This window comes from Conger conger, chromosome 12, assembly GCF_963514075.1.
Source record: "Conger conger chromosome 12, fConCon1.1, whole genome shotgun sequence".
Taxonomy (NCBI): domain Eukaryota; kingdom Metazoa; phylum Chordata; class Actinopteri; order Anguilliformes; family Congridae; genus Conger; species Conger conger.
The window spans coordinates 35053476-35070466 of NC_083771.1; the positions used below are offsets into that span (position 1 = coordinate 35053476).

Below are 16991 nucleotides of genomic sequence, written 5' to 3' on the forward strand. Positions count from 1 at the left end.
GCTGCACCTCAGCCGTTGCTTTTAAGGATTGCGAAAGTATTCTGAAGTAATTGCTTGCTGTGATTGTGCTATTGCGGCTATTATGGTAAACAGCCCACTAGCTCCACTAAATTCTCTCATTTTAAGGTTGGAAGGGAAATGGCACTTTTCTAATTACATCTCTCAGTTCACAACCTGCAGGCTTTGTCTTTTAAATGAGGCCATCATTGCAAATCAGTGCATGGGAAAAATAATCAAAATTACTAAATGTGCAATTTTCAGATTAGATCTCTGCATAAACTGGGGAGGGGGAAGAATGTGTAATTATTTTTAAAAGGACCTCTTGTGAATGCACAAATTATAAATGTACAGGGCAGACATAAATTGTTTGGGACAAAGACCCATTTGCCATGTCTTGATTTCACTCTGATTTGACACAATTTTAGATTTGGAATCACACCATTAACATGTTGTAACATGCCTCCTAAATGCAGGTATAAGAGAGCTCTCAGCTCCTAGTCTTTCGATCAACTTGGAAATTATTATTATTATTATTTTTTAAAGATATACTTTATTGAACCCCGTGGGGTAATTCGTCCTCTGCATTTGTCCAATCCTAGTTATTTAGGAGCAGTGGGCAGCCACAGTGCAGCGCCCAGGGACCAACTCCAGTTCTGAGGCCAGTGCAATAGCAGGAGCACACCTAACCTGACATGTCTTTTTTTTTTGTTATTATGGCTATTTATCAACATGAAGACCAAAGTTGTGCCAATGATAGTCAAAGGTGCCATTATGAGACTGAGATTCAAGAATAAATGGTTAGAGATATCGGCCAAACCTTAGGTTTACAAAAAATCAACTGATTGGAACATAATTAAGAAGAAAGAGAGCTCTGGTGATTTTACTAATCTCAAAGGGACTGGCAGACCAAGGAAGACCTCCACAGATGATGACAGAAAAATTATCTCCATAATCCCCAAACACCTGTCCAACAGATCAGAAACACTCTTTAGGAGTCGTGTGTGGATTTGTCAATGGCCACCGTCCGTAGAAGACTTCATGAACAGAAATACAGAGGCTACACTGCAAGATGCAAACCACTGGTTAGCCGCAAAAACAGGATGGCCAGGTTACAGTTTTCCAAGAAGTACTTAAGTTCTGGATATCTGTCTTGTTAACAGCTTAGACAAAGATTAATTTATATCAGAGTGATGGCAAAGGCAATGTACAGAGGCGAGAAGGAACTGCACAAGATCCAAGGCATACCAAATCTGTGAAACACGATTTACTTTACATTTACATTTTTGTCATTTGGCAGACGCTTTTAATCCAAAGCGACTTACAAGTGCATAGGTTCTTCCACAAGTTAAAGCATCACATCCATAACTAGTAAAATACACATGAAGTGTTGTTCTAAACATATAGTCATCATAAGTGCAATTTATTTATTTATTTGTTATTTTTTTGGGGGTTAGACAAGAGGGATAGGGATATCAGAAAGGGGGGCGGGGGAAATCAGGAGGGAGGACTAAGGTACAGTTTGAAAAGGTGTGTTTTTAGTCTGCGCCAAAATAGGGGGAGGGATTCTGCTGTCCTGACAGTGGTAGGCAAGTCATTCCACCACTGAGGAACCAGAATGGAAAACAGGTGTGAACGTGCAGCTCGACCGCCAGGTGCTCGTAGAGAGGGAACCATAAGGCGACCAGAGCTGGCAAACCGGAGTGGTCTAGCTGGGGAGTAGGGAGTGATTAAGGATTGTATGTAAGGTGGGGCAGTCCCCTTAGCAGCCAGAAATGCCAACACTAGGGCCTTGAATCGGATGCGTGCGGCAATAGGAAGCCAGTGGAGGCCAATGAGGAGCGGGGTGACACGAGCCGACCTGGGCTGACTGGGGTTCAGGCGGGCTGCAGCATTCTGGACCAGCTGGAGGGGCTTGATGGCAAAAGCTGGGAGGACGACTAGGAGGGAGTTGCAGTAATCCAGGTGGGAAATGATGAGCGCCTGGACTAGGAGCTGGGTGGCTTTCTCCATTAGGAGATGACGGATACGGCGTATATTGTAGAGGAGGAACCTGCAGGTTCTGGCAGTGGAGGATACTTGTGGAGCCAGGGTGAGGCAGTTATCAAGAGTCACCCCAAGATTCTTTGCTGTATGGGAGGAGGAAACTACAAAGTCCTCAACAGTCAGTGAGAGGTCGATTGTTGGAGAGGACTTAGCAGGGATGTAGAGAAGCTCAGTTTTGGCAAGGTTAAGCTTCAGGTGGTGGGAAGTCATCCACGCAGAGATATCAGCCAAGCAGGCAGAGATCTGTGTGGTGACCTGGGTATCGGGGGGGAAGGAAATGGTGGGAATATTATGGCATTTTTTCTGAAGGTACTAGCTCACTTATCTTCATTGATGATATAACTGCTGATGGTAGTAGCAAAATGAATTCTGTGGTGTACAGACTCATCCTATCTGCTCAAGCTAAAATTTATTTTAAAGTTTTTAAAAACTATCAATTCTTGAGTGGCCAAGTGCATCACCCGATCTGAACACAATTGAGCATGCCTTTCATATGCTGAAGAGAACTTTTACATTACATGACATTACATTCCATTAATGGCATTTGGCAGACGCTCTTATCCAGAGCGACGTACAACAAAGTGCAAAGTGCATACCCATAACCAGGGATAAGTGCGCTGAAAGACCCTAAAGGGAGGTACGATTTCAACTGCAACCTGCACAACAAAGATAAGGACCAGGGCCTATTTGATCATCAGGGTAATTTTTTTATTTTTTTTATTTATTATTATTTTTTTAATCGTAATACCGCAACACGCAAATGTATGAACAAACCGCTTACCTAGCCAAACACTGCTTACCTAGCCAAACTAAAGATCCTGATACACAAGTAAATCACAGAAAGACAACAATTAAGGTTTACAGGTAGGGAGGGACAGGGAGAGGTGCAGCTTGAAGAGGTGCGTCTTCAGTTTGCGCTTGAAGATGGGAAGAGATTCTATTGTTCTGACCTCAACGGGGAGTTCGTTCCACCACCGTAGAGCCTGAACAGATAGTAGTCGTGAGTGTGAGGTGGAAGTTCGGAGAGGGGGAGGTGCCAAGCGGCCTGTGGAGGCCGAACAAAGAGATCTGAACTTAAGGGAACTAGCCCCCGAAACAAGCGTGAGCTACAGTTGGCTGCAATACAGGCCTGGCAAAGCATCACAGAACAACTGGTGATGTCTGTGAATCACAGACTTCAAGCAGTCCTTGCATGCAAAGGATATGTAACAAAATGCTAAACATGACATTACAGTGTCCAAAACATTATGGCGCCCTAAAATGGGGGGAATTTTAGGGCACCTTAAAATTATGTATGAATATGTATAAACACTGCAGTAATTTCTACATGGTGAAACCAAAATGTATAAAAGCACCCTTTATTAGAATCAGACAATGTGCACTTCAACCTTATTCTTTATAACAAATATCAAACTGTGGAGTATAGAGGCAAATAAATAAATTATGGATCTTCGTCCCCAACATTATGGAGGCTACTGCATGTGTGGCTTGGTTATGATGCTGGTGCTCATGGGATATGAGAGTGGGAAGATGTGCAGTGAGCAACTTTAAAGACATGACAAGACAAATTTAAATGAGGCCTTTGCCAGCTAATTGCAGTATAAAGCAGGGGAAAATCAATTACTGAATAGCTAATATACTGACTTATCAGTTGAAATTTGTCCTGACTGCAGTAATTTAGCAAGATGACACTGTTGTGAAATACTGTTGAGTTGTTTTAATGGAAAGATGTGCAGTTGACTTTCAATTATTTGAGTAATTCTGTATGTGTTTGGTAATATCAATAATACAATCTTACAGTAGTTCCTAGGCTTTGCCTGTAACTGCCATCTTAGAGTTATTTGTCTCCTCTGATTAACACACTGTCTATTGTTACAGTTCCTCTGCTGTGTACAAACAGAAGTTGTGATGACACTGAGGCTGTTATAATTTATGTGAATGTTTCACTCATGCCGAAAAACAGAATGAGATTTTTGTCCTCACGTTTCAGAGCCTCTGTGAGCATTTTTTAGAAACATCTCCGAGAAACGCTTCACAGCTGCAAGACACCTGCTGTGTGATTTCTGCCAAGAGTGGATGAAATCAAATTACCCCTCACATCCACTCTAAAGGCCTCTGTTTGTGTCACACTGAAGGCTCTTTGACATTATGCTGTCCCTGCCAAAACAATTTCCATTCAGTTTTAACTGAACACTTAACTCTGGTATGCATTGTGGGTTTACATCACAATATAAGCAAGTTTAATGACAAAAACAGACTGTTAAAGCTTGTATTTTGCCGTAATGCAAGGTGAATCTTGAGTTATAACAGTTTCTGATTTGATATGGTTTACCTAGAGTTAATGTAAAATCACCATACTGTATACTTAATTCTTTATACTGTATTCGTTATGCTTCATTTCTCTACCTTAGACTTTTCTGTGTCTTCATAACCTATTTCAGACTATCCAGCACCAGAATACTCATTCTTTACAAAACAAAACCTTATAAATTAACTGAACACCAAAACACAGAATCAAAATACTCAACTAAGCTGTAGATATGGTCTGCTCAGTATGCTAAGCTGTTGTGTGTCTGTATTACTTATGTCAAATTTGAAATTATCTGAATTTTTTCAGTGTACTAGAATGTTAACAAGCAGATGGGGTGCATATTTACTGTGCAATTTAAGGCCTGCAGGCAGCTTGGAGTGAGGTTTTTTTTTTCCAACAAAATGTTATGAACTGTTAGTGTTTCCTGAAAAAAGAAATTATGATGGAAATAGTTATTAATATTGTAGTTATTCTAGTGTAAAGAAGACGCATATACGTCACATTTATCACAATATGAAAATTGCTCTAGATTTTTTTAGACGATCTTAGAAGGTGATTTAGATTTCTCCATTGTGAAACTGAAACTGGTGTTTTGCTTTCCAGTATTAAGAGCTACTAAACTGTTATGACATTTCAGGGAAGTTACTCTTTAATATTTTGCATCTTTATGAGACAAAAATGAAATGAACAAAGCCATTGTATAGTCAGGTTTGTGCCCACGGTGCTGTTCGTGGCATCGTTCGGTGTTATGTATGATAAGAATTTTGTGTAAACATCATACCGAGTAAACAACAAAGGCAGTCAGCTGTAATCTTTCTGCAGCACTCTGGGGAACAATGTTTCTTTCAGATCTAATAAGCAATGTTCTACGAGTTGGCTTCAAGCGGCGTGATATCCTCTCATAGCCGATGCACCACGGGAAGCGTTTGCGTCATTGTCTGGGGAAAGATCGTCTGCCTCGGCCTGCCGAGCTCTGGTTTGCTGTGAGGCGGCCGGGTGTCACATGTGAAAGCGGGGGGCAGAACTGTTCAAATATACTGTACGTATTTACACTAAGCAAAATTAGTTAGTGAAAGGTTAGCCAGTGATGCACTGTCATGCTTCACATGAAACATTAAGGCACTAGGTGGTAAACTGTAGCCAAAGTGTTGAGTGTTGGAGTGTGTACTAATGTACTATCTGATTGCATTAGTGGGACTTTGCTCTAACAAACACAGGTGACCTCATTTACCTGATTCGCCAAATCTTTTCTTCTACCCTGATTGAAATTCCAAGTTTTTACTGAATGTTATCAACTCAATATTGTTCGCTCCCCAGTGACACTGGTGCATGATTATCGGTAGACCCTAGCAGCTGTTCAATGAATGTCCTTTTGCGTCTTTCATATGTACACTGGTACTAGACAGATGACCAACCTAAAGCCTGTAGTCGTCTGTAGTTGCTTTATTGTGGATTGTTGCCTTCATTGTTTTGTTTGCTTGTTTGTTGGTTTGTTTTCTCAGCTGGAGTCGGTCTACAGAAGTGAATGTGCCAGATTTGCATTTTCACTGAGGGTTTGTACCTGCATAATGGTACATGATGTGCATGTATTCCGTCTCAGAGAAATGTGCATCTGAATTAACAGGACGTTGCAGTAAATCTAAATCCGCATTGCAAGTTTTGGATTTGAATTTCTGTAAACCCTGCAATCCTGAGGTGACTTGGCTGAATCTTGGGTCATTTGTCCACGCCTACATTCAGTCTGATTTTAAGCATTATTTATTTTCTTTCTTGTTACTATGCATTGCACAACCTTTTTCACTTTACTGCCAAAATCCTTTCTGAAATTAACGACAAAGTGCATTGTGGTCAGGCCTTGGTCTGAGAACTGAAATATGACAGTTGGATCTGGTTTTTATTTTCCACTGTGAAAGTCCTCTATCACAAAGAAACACACCACCAAAGGCATCAAGGTTTCTGTATGATATAAATATGTATTTTGTGTCCATTTAGAATAAAAAAGGCTCATCAATGAATTATACTGTTCATTGTGATACATCTTTCAGAATTATTATTTTCGGTCAGCTATTTCTGATGATTTCTTAGAAACACAAATGATGGTTTGCATTATTCAGGTTGTTTTTTTAACGCCTTCTGCAATGGAAGGCCACAGAACCTCTGAGCATCATAAAATTATTGCAATGTGTGGTTATGCAATTCCAGCATTTGGCTCAAAGTTTTTATAAAGAGTATGATTTATATATCCTCACCAGAAAGAAAAAGATCCAAGGGCTAGGGACAAAGCCAAACTGAATGAAAAAATATCAAGTTTCCTTTTGCACCAAGCAGCTGGAACACTGGAACATGATGCTGTCATGAATAGTTAAATGTACTTTGTCATAAACCATAATGAATTTACTACATGAATACCTTACAGATCCTATTTGTGACAATACAGTTTCAGTATAAGCTTGCAACTTGAATGATCAAGTTGTGTTAGTTATTATTACTTACATAGTTTATCTCCTGCACTCTGAACTTGCTTTTATATTTCTTCGATTTAATTAATGTATTTTCCCTATTCCGACTATATCCATGCTCATATTTGCCTATACATTTTTTGATATGGATTCTTTTTGGTCTCTAATAAACTGGAGTAATCAAGATGTTCTTTGCTGACAATGGAAAATAGGGTTTGTTGTGTTTTAGCAAGTTGTTCTAATAGTGATAGTCACTTCATCTGTTGTTCCTCCAATACTTGGCAAACCTCCCAGTTGCCTATGAGGCAGATTGTCCACTGGTTGCTGAGGGCACAGCATCAGGGTTCCTCTCTCCCACTTGCCTTTTTGGTTTGGACATGTTATGGCCAGCCTCTTCTTCCTTCCTTCTTCCCGTTGAGCAGAAAATTACATTGTTATGTACTGAAAGGTGTGAAGGGTCTTGGTACCCATTTTCATTCTCTTTCAGATCCCTCTCCTCTGCCTCTCTGGATAACTAACAATGTCTGTTTGGGAACCAAATAAGCTGTTCAATTAGAGCAGTCAGAATGAATAGCTGCAGACACCCTATATTGAGGGCTATTTGTTTATTAAGTGCTCTCTCCGTAACACTCATCACACCTTTGCTTTGTCATGTTTGTGCGGCTGTTATGATATCAGCATAAACATAATTAGTGAACTAATCTCTTTGGGGGCTGAGATGCCCACTTCCTTTGTCACTTTATTATTCTACCATTCAGTGTACTTATGGTGTTTGTATAACTCAAAGGTATCATCACATTTTTTATCCTCAGTTATTCATAGCATACCTGTATTTTGAGTCTCAAAACGTCTACTGGAGCAAACTCTACCTAATGTACAAATGCTCTGACTTGATGTCAGGTACATGGTGAATTTGACACCTTTCTCTTATGCTGAACATTGGTAGAAGGAGTTTTAATTGTGTGGTCTTTGCGTATTTCTAGATGAACACAAGAGCTGTTCATTGCAACACCAAAAAGCAGGCAAAACAAACACAAGGAAATCCTAGCAGGAAGCCTCTGTGGCTGCTCTAGTCCTCTCTTTTTTAACCCTCGGGATTTTTGGAAGATATAAAATCACGCTTCTCTTGACCAGGCAGGATGTTGGGGGCTGCTTTCGAGAAGTGCTAAGGCTCCTGTTTTGTTCTTCCTTGTCTGGAGGGACACAGAAACAATGAAGGTGGATATACTATCTCAGGCTTTCAGTGATATTGGCCTGTGTCCTGTGGTTATATCACTTTACAAGCAGCTAATGTAAGCACATTACACTACTGCGCAGTCCATCAGTATTTGGACAGTGGTACAATTTCTGTTCTTTTGCCTCTGTATTCCGGCACATTGGATTTGAAATAAAACGATGAAAAATGAGGTTAAAGTGCATACTGGGATCTTTAATTTGAGGGTGCATATCAATTTAGATAATCTGAAGGAATTACACCCCTTTTTATACATACAAAGGAGTCTGTATGTATTTGGACAGTGACACATGTTTTTGTTGTTTTCACTCTGTGCTCCAGCAAACACAGTTGAAATTAAAAAAATCACTATGTGGTTAAAGTGTATACTCAGCTTTAATGTAAGGTTCTTTATATCCATATTGGATGAACAATGTAGGAATTACAGTCATTTTTATTGTCAACCCAATTTTCGGGGACCAAAATTAATTGGACAAATTAATGCAAACTGAAAGAAATGTCATATTCAATATTTTCAAAATTTTGTTACAAATTCTTTGGAATCAATGACCACCTGAACTCTTCGACTCATACACATCACCAGATGTTGGATATCTTTCTTGGTAATGCTCTGTTGGGCCTATATTGCAGCCCTCTTCAGCTCCTGCTTGTTTCAGAGGCTTTTTCCTTCGGTCTGAAATACATTTGAATTGAGGTCCATTCCACGTTTTGGCCTGAAACTGCTTTGTTGCTGTGGCTTTATGCGTTGGTTCATTTTCAGAATGATGAAGCATCATCCAATCAGTTTTGAAGCATTTGCTTGGATGTGAGCAGACAAGATGGTTCTGTATGCTTCGGCATTCATCCTGCTGCTGCCGTCAGCCGTGACATCATCAATGAACACAAGTGAGCCAATTCCACTGGCTGGCGTACACGTCCAAGCCGTAACATTACCTCCATTTTTGACAGATGAGGTGGTATGCTTAGGATCATGAGCTGCTTCTCCACACCTTCCTCTTTTCATCTCTGGTACAGGTTGATCTTCGTCTCATTTGTCCATAACGCTTTGTTCCACAACAGTTTTCATCAAGTTTTCACAAAACTGTAACCTGGCCATTCTATTCTTGAGGCTTGCCAGGGCTTTCCATCTTCTGGTGAACCCTTGGGGGTTATGCTGGTGTAGTAAAGTCTTCAGCACCTGTATAACATTCTGTACAGATAAGACTCTTTCAAAAATAATTAAATGAAAGGTCCTAAATAAACGTACTATAGGTTTTACATTACATTTTAGTAATTTTGCAGAATAGTTAACTGAATCAAATCAATATTTTTTGTGACCACCCTTCGGCATTAAAACTGCATCACTTCTCTGAGATACCCAACACTGTCCTGCAGTTCTATAAGACAATCAGCAGGGTGGTTGTTCCAAGCATGTTGGAGAACTTGCCACAGTTGTTCTGCAGACTTTGGTTGGCTCCTTGCTTCTGATCTCAGACAGCCTTGATCAAGTTTTTATGTAAAAAGTAGTCAATTGCTTACAGTAATATGTTACTTTTTAAATTAAATACACAAATGTCTCTGTAAAATTACATCTTTTGGAAAATGAATATTTGGAAATCTCAAATATGTTCTTTTATACTAACACACACAAAAAAATAAACATCTATGTAATAAAGTCTATGGTGCCTAAGACTTCTGCACAGTACTCATGTGGATCATTTTGTCATTTCTGAATTGATTGATTATAGTGCATCAAATTTTTCCTCAAGTCCTTCTGACTTTATTATGGATGCTGAAATTAGCATGGTAGCCACTAGAAACTTAATTGATATAAGCCCTCCTTGAAAGTGACAGTGTGACAGTGCTGCACATAATGCCCAACTGTGGTAGAAAATCTTTAAACACTACATGTGTTTCAGCAATGGCAGTTGTCCTCCTGTACATCAGCATTGACATTCTGTGTAAATATTCAGATTAATCCAACATCTTGTAGTAAAAAAAAGTTACTTTGACATTGTCATATCAGCAAAGAGTACTAATTTTCTTGTAAATACAAAAAAAAAAAAAGAAGTTGCTCCTGCACTTGGTATTTACTTGTCTGCTGTTGACAGCCCACAGCTCTTTTGTGGACTTTAGCTCACCTAGGAGGTTGCTGTAACCTTGGACCAACTGGGAAATTACATTTCTAGGATTCTCTGTTAAAACTTGCTGCACTATTTTATTGTTAAAAAAAATATGTTTTTACTTTGCCAGTTTGCCAGCTGTGATAAACTGGATTTATTTCTGCATTTTAAGTAAAGAAAATTGCCTTCAAGAGGTATATATTTCCTCTATTTTAATATGGAATTGAAATTCAGGAGTGTACAGCTCTTCAACTTGGAGCAGACAGCAATGTTAGCGCAAATTAACTTGGATTGTTGTGCTGCATATTGCAAGATGAATTTGTGAGCTTGTTTTCTGTCACGTAATCATATAAATGAGCAAAATATGGAGACAGTTATTTTTTCATATGCCATTTATTTTGATTAAATTCAAGAATATTATTTTGATTAAATTCATAGTACTATATGCTGTATATTGCTAGGGAACAGACGACGAAACTCAGAATGACGGTTCCACTATGTTAAATAGTCTGAAGGAGACACCAATTTTAAAAATGATGGAGCCATGTCATTTTTGTACATGCCAAGGTGAAGTGCTGATGATGTTACACTATAAGATGTATATTATTTGAAGCTGTCTGCTTTGGCTCTAACTTGCATTTCTGTAAACCACCTATATAAAATGTAAAATTATTCACAACAAGCCATTATTATCAATCTAACCTTACTAATTATCACTTTTTCTCTATCAAATAATTTGGGTAGTTGAATCACAAAATGCATTATCCTTTTTGTGGTTAATCTAAGGGCTGGTATACTCTGTGTTTAATATGAAAAATCATAACTACTTGTTTATACCAGTTATGCTCTTTGCCTAGTGGAGACAGTTACCACGTTACAGCAGACATCCTTGAATAACATTCAATCTTTAAAGAAAAACTTACATTTAATTTTCACTTAACTGTGTTTTTTTAATTATCAATTATAATCATAATTACATTCTTGAAGCACTACAGATGGGAATAAACCAGTCTTTTACTGAACCATATGTTCCATTTTGTCCTACAGCTGTAACGCTAAGCATAATTTCCATATTTGACATGACATGATTTATGGGAAATTGGACTAAATTGTATGATGTGCGCATAATGAATGCAGTTGTGGATGCTCATTCACCTTGTTTGTTTCAGGGTGGCTGAAGACATTTGATGACTACTATCGGGACCAGACACAGCACATCTTAAATAACATGGTGGTGAAGCTCCATGAGGATGACCGGAGAAAGATTATATGGTCTGAGATTTCATACTTCTCCAAATGGTGGGAGAACATCGACAGCCAGAAGAGGGAGGCTGTCAAAAGGTGGGTCTCATTTCAGGACTGCTTCTGTGGCATGACGTAGGATTGGGACTTGTCTGACTGATTTGTGGACTAATCAGTTTCATATTAAGCGCTGTTGCATCAGCAGTAACAAGAAAAGATAATGCGTGATAGATGCAGCTTCTGAAGGCTCCCAGTATCTCCATTTTAATTAAAGTACTGGCAGGGCCGTCTGGGAGATATGCGAGGCCCTGTGTGTAGGAGGCAAGGCGAGGCCTTTATCCTCACGCACTACATTTTCTCAGGTGCAACGCATTGCACAAAACACACTCATCATGCACCCTCCTCTGTTGTTGTGACATAGCCTACCTACCTTATGCTGCACTGGTGATAGACAATAGACGGTACACTATAAGTAGTCACTAGTTGTAGTAGGATATATATATTTTTTGCAGTCAAACAAATCACAATGGAAACAACAGCACATTTAATTAAATTAGTTAGGACTGGAGTTGTTATTTGCCATTTAAAATGGACGTGACGGCTGAGATAAATGACCAGTGTACCTGATGCTGTTGCCAAGGGGGACAGTGAAATGTCTACCTGAGGGTAGGAGTTGAATTAATAATATTTATGCTAGCTTGCAACCATCTGTATTTGTGTTAATAAAGCAGTCATACTCCACATTCAATAAGCACATTTTCACCATCTGCAGTTGCACCAGTCAAACGTGCCCGAGTGCCCAAAACCGACATACTGCTACAGATATTCCACAGATTTGTCATTAGATATAAGATCAAATGTCATTAGATAGTCTATTCGTCTATATGATTGACTGAAAATATACATGATTTTTGTGTGTGAATAGTTATACATTTATTAAAGGTAGAAATGAGATGGAAGAGAAATGAGCGGGCTGACCTCAGAAATTGTTGGAAGGCTCTGCTGGCACGAAGCCCTGCCATGAACTCAGCAGGTCGTATTTTGCAATAGATTTGCTCTTTGCTCTGTCTGAACGTGTCTGATGTAATGTCTCAAGGTCTACCTTTAATGGCAAACAAACCCTGCCAGCAGGAGGCCCTCATAAGGGTTTCAGCAGAATCTGAAAAAAGGGTTAAAATCCGAATAATCATAACATTCCAGAGAGTCGCTTCTCTGGTGTATCCATTGTATCAAGGAAAATCGAGAACAACTAGTCCATGACAACATGGAGGCATACAGAACAATGCTTTTCTTTCCTGTAGCGATAAATACTTCCTGATTTTTGGCTGCAATTGGCTGAATCAGGTCTTTCTTTGGGGCATAGCACTTCACACCACAGATCACAGACTTTCTAACAACCGCAGATGATTTGCATATATTTTTCTCTGGTTACCACTGGCTTGCTAACTATTGCAAAAAAGGTTTATAGTGTGACTGTGTACATATTATCTTGATCAAACATAGCATCTTGTCCTAAACTGTTCATCAAAAATATATACCAACTTCATTGAAATGTCATTTGTAAGCAATTTCAATGATTCATGAAGGCAAAGCACCATTTCTGAGAAATTCTGTTGCCTCTTGAGGTCAACCCTCTTACCAAAATCATGCACAAATGCTCATAAATAATGCATACAGGTGGTGTGCTGCGGTAATGAAGGCATTATGCATGCACCTCAATTTTTTAATTATTATTATTTTTTTTATGAAGCGTGACCCATGATCTTTATGACTTGTGTTGTGTGTGTGTGTGTGTGTGTGTGTGTGTGCGCGCGCACACACGCATGCGTGTGTCTTTGTGTGTAATATATATGAGTTTTAGGCATTTGAATCCCAGTTTTAACCATTTGCAAAAACAGCCGAAGGTGTTGGACTGAGTCATGCAAAATCCAGCAATAATATTTATGCAGTTTGATGGGCGGAAAGAGTTCAAAGCTAACCAGTTTCCTTTTTTTAAAGGTATATTAGCAAATTAATTAGTATTCCCATCAGCTTTATGCTAGCCTGAGTTTATTGATGAATTTAAAGTGAGAATTAAAATATTTTATTATAATATAAGTAAATTCAGATTCAGTGGCAACAAAGTGTGCAGCATCTTTTGAAGGGAATTAGTAATAGTGGTGTTATGACTGAAAATAACCAAACATTGTAAATATAAACTTCACAAAACAAAATAAGACAATTCCTGTGAAATCACAGTTTATTATTGTAGAAAACACCATGTTTGTATGTTTTTGTGCATACATACAACTGTATAGTAGCTTAGTTGGCAGAAGTTAAAGTACAATACTAAGAATGCCTTGATAATGTGTGTACAAGCTGATATCACTGAATAATTCATTCACAGTAGGATGACACATTTTTGTGTAGGAATTTGGGATATTTTAAGAGAAAATAAGTTCCACAATAATATCAAAGAAGATGGACAATTATTATCCACAAGTATGTAATCCCCATCCTTGCCTGGCTGTTCCACAATATGCCATTCACATCAGGGACCATCAGGTTCTTAAAGAAAGTAATGGAAATATAAAAAAGAAAAAAAACCTATTATAAAATAGTAGACAGGTTACTAAATCATAATCCTATGTGGATTATGGGATTTGGTTCCACTTAGTTCTTGCCAATTCCCTGTATAGGCACCGCATACACACAGTATCATAAATCCACTGGCATGTTCACTGTGCATTTACTTGGTTTGCTATAAGAGAGAAATACAGCAGAATCAGTGGAGTATTAAAATGGGGAAGGTATATGGGAGTATCTTGGCACCTTGGGACTTGCCGATGGTTTACACATCACTTGGTGCTGCCCACCGGACCAAATAAAAAGTAATTTGTGCTGTCATCGGCAGCTCAACACATTCTTCACCTTTCCCTTCTGTCCAGTGTGTTTGACATGGTGTTTAAGTCCTGTCACGTATCTCTTCTGCCAAGATTTTCTGAGATTCTTTAAGCAACAGCTCAGAGAAAACATCTGCTTCCCTTTTGGCACATTATACTACTCAATTTTAGTGAAAACGTATTCGTACTGAATTCATTTCAGGGCAATATTTTGGCTTTCTGGTGATTGATTTGGAGCTAAGCTTAGGTTTGCAAGTGCAATTTGTTTTGAGTGTCTGATGCTACATGCAATCTATGGTGTTAAATGTACAGTTATAGGGCATATGCACATAATTGAAATCATTCTTCTTAAAACTATGAGTCTTGTTGAAAGATATCAATTTCAGCTAAAGCGTACACCTTACTAGGCTTTAAAGAGTCCTTGTCTGTTCTCTCTATTCAGATTATAGATAGGTTCTATTTGAAAAGAACATAGCCATTGTCATCTCTCTCAGTTTAAAATTACAGATAAACCACAATAATTATTGAAAAAAATGATAGATTTTTTGACCTGGCTTTTGCAAACATCTGACCTTGTGAAATCAAATCCCCTATTTATCTAGAGCATTATGCCACCACATATTTTCCCTGATAGAATTCCTGTTATTTTCTTTTTGTTTCTAGATATAAATCCGGATCCATTTTATTGTCCATTTATTATTTTCATTCCATACCCAGTAAATCCAGTGGTGCAAAGTTTCAATTTATTTCCGCCCACATTCAACATATTATTCATGGGGCTCTTTTACCTTAATATTCGTTTTTAGTGATTTTTTCCTGCTCATCTGCTGCAGGGATCAGACCTTTTTTGTGAAACCTGTGTGAATTAGTGTGAAAAGGAGATTGATTGAAGCATGTCTGTGCCATGACCAAAGAGGTCAATGATGAGATGTGTGAAGACTAACTTTGTTTTTTTTGTCCTGCTTGACTTTGATGCATGAAGCTCTGCTGAGGAGTATGATGTATGCGTATAATAGCTCAGTGTACAGTGAATGATCATTTTGGAAAAGGCTATGTACACTCAATGCGTAATTGTATTTTTTTCCACCTTGAAATGTATTTACCTGGGGAAAATTAATTAGTATTGGTTTGTAGCTATACTAATTTGTAAACACTATACTAATTTGCTATGCCAATTTGTAAAAACATGCTGACATATCCTCCTCCAACACCTTTAAAGGCTAGTATTATGAAAAAATGGCACTCATCTTGCAGAATTGCGAATGGGCTTGGAAGTGAGCCTCAGATAAAACCCATTGTATGCTTCCAGCAGATTCTTTGGCAGTGCTAATAATTTGGACCTATTATGGGCTGCGGTTCTGCTGCCGGAATATTCATCAGCAGTTAACACTGCTTTATACGGGAGGGTTCAGCTGGTTAGGGATCTGTGCTCACCTCTGTCTAACAACCTCTGCTGGTCGATCGGGCATGTGAGGGCTGCATATAAAAGATCTTCCTCCGACTCCACTCTGTGCAAGCATGGCTATAGTCTGCAGTGTGAAGGAAGCAGTTGGCAACACTGCATGTTGTAGAGGAGACCCTGGATGTCTAAAATCTCTATATCAGCGGTGGGGTTTGCAGCATGCACATGGCTTCGGTTGCCAATGGTTGTCCATTCCACATTGGGATGGGAATTATTGATTCCAAAATTATATATAGTCCCCCCATTTATACTTAGTTACTTTGATTTCATATGCGTGTGAGTATCCCAGAACATATTCAGCCTTGATGGATTGTTATGTAAATGTACAGATGTAGATCAGGCATGAGAAAATATAAATGGCTATAGCTGCCTGTAAGAATGTGAGGTACAAGACTGAAAATCAACTCATAATCACATCCAGGCTCTCTCCATATATATTTTCGCTAATGCACCCTAATGCATTGTGTCCAGTCTCACAGGATTGGTCACAATATGAAAAGGTAAAATCGCATTTGGAGAGGTGGAGTGAAGTAGGATTAAAAAGCTGGTTTGGCCTCCTGTGTTTAGTGGACTGCAATTTCGTGTTTATTTATCGATTGTTTTCTCAGGGAGAAAAAGCAGTGGCTGATGGACTATTTTTATGCTAAAATTTTAATAAATGTAGGAGGGTGGGCTCTGCAGTCAAGGAGTCCCCCCCCCTCCATACTGCAATGTTGTCCCTGTTGCCTGTCCGATAAGAAAATTGGGTAAACACTGCTGTTTCTTTTTTTCCAGCTTGAGCACTGATGTACTTAAAGAAGAAAAATGCGATTTTCACTGCTGAGTCATTGTGTTCTTTTGTTGTGTCAGTGTCCGCTCTATATGTCCAGAGGGAGCCTCGGCCTGGGAGCTTGTGTTTAAAGTCACTACAGAAACAGACAGACGCTGTGGCTTTATTCAGCGGTGCGAGGGCCGTGCTCTCCGCCTCAGATGGCAGCTCTATGCTTCACGTTCGGGGACGCCCGTACTGCAGCTTGGCCTCCTCGGCGGTAGCGTCCGGGCAGAGCGTACGTACGGTGCCGTCTGCTGAAATATGCCAGTTATGGGAAGATGTGCAAAAGGTTGCATTGTGGAATCTCATTCACGGATGCCATTAGGGGGAAATGACGTGCTGAGGAAGGCTTTGTGGGAAGAAGAGCGATCGTTTTTCATCGGAGAGCTCAAGGGGTCCCTGGGTAACAGAGGAGAGGCCCATTAAGTGATATTGTGTGCTACAC

At 39.2% G+C, this 16991-nt stretch overlaps 1 protein-coding gene across 2 annotated transcripts in view; it reads left to right on the plus strand.

Annotated features, from left to right (window-relative positions):
• man2a1 (mannosidase, alpha, class 2A, member 1) overlaps window positions 1-16991 on the plus strand; it is a 116306-nt gene that overhangs the window by 27896 nt on the left and 71419 nt on the right. For both annotated transcript variants that reach the window (XM_061263463.1, XM_061263462.1), the window contains exon 4: window positions 11319-11490. In XM_061263463.1, coding sequence (XP_061119447.1) covers window positions 11319-11490 — 172 coding nt within the window. The remainder of the gene's footprint in view (window positions 1-11318; window positions 11491-16991) is intronic.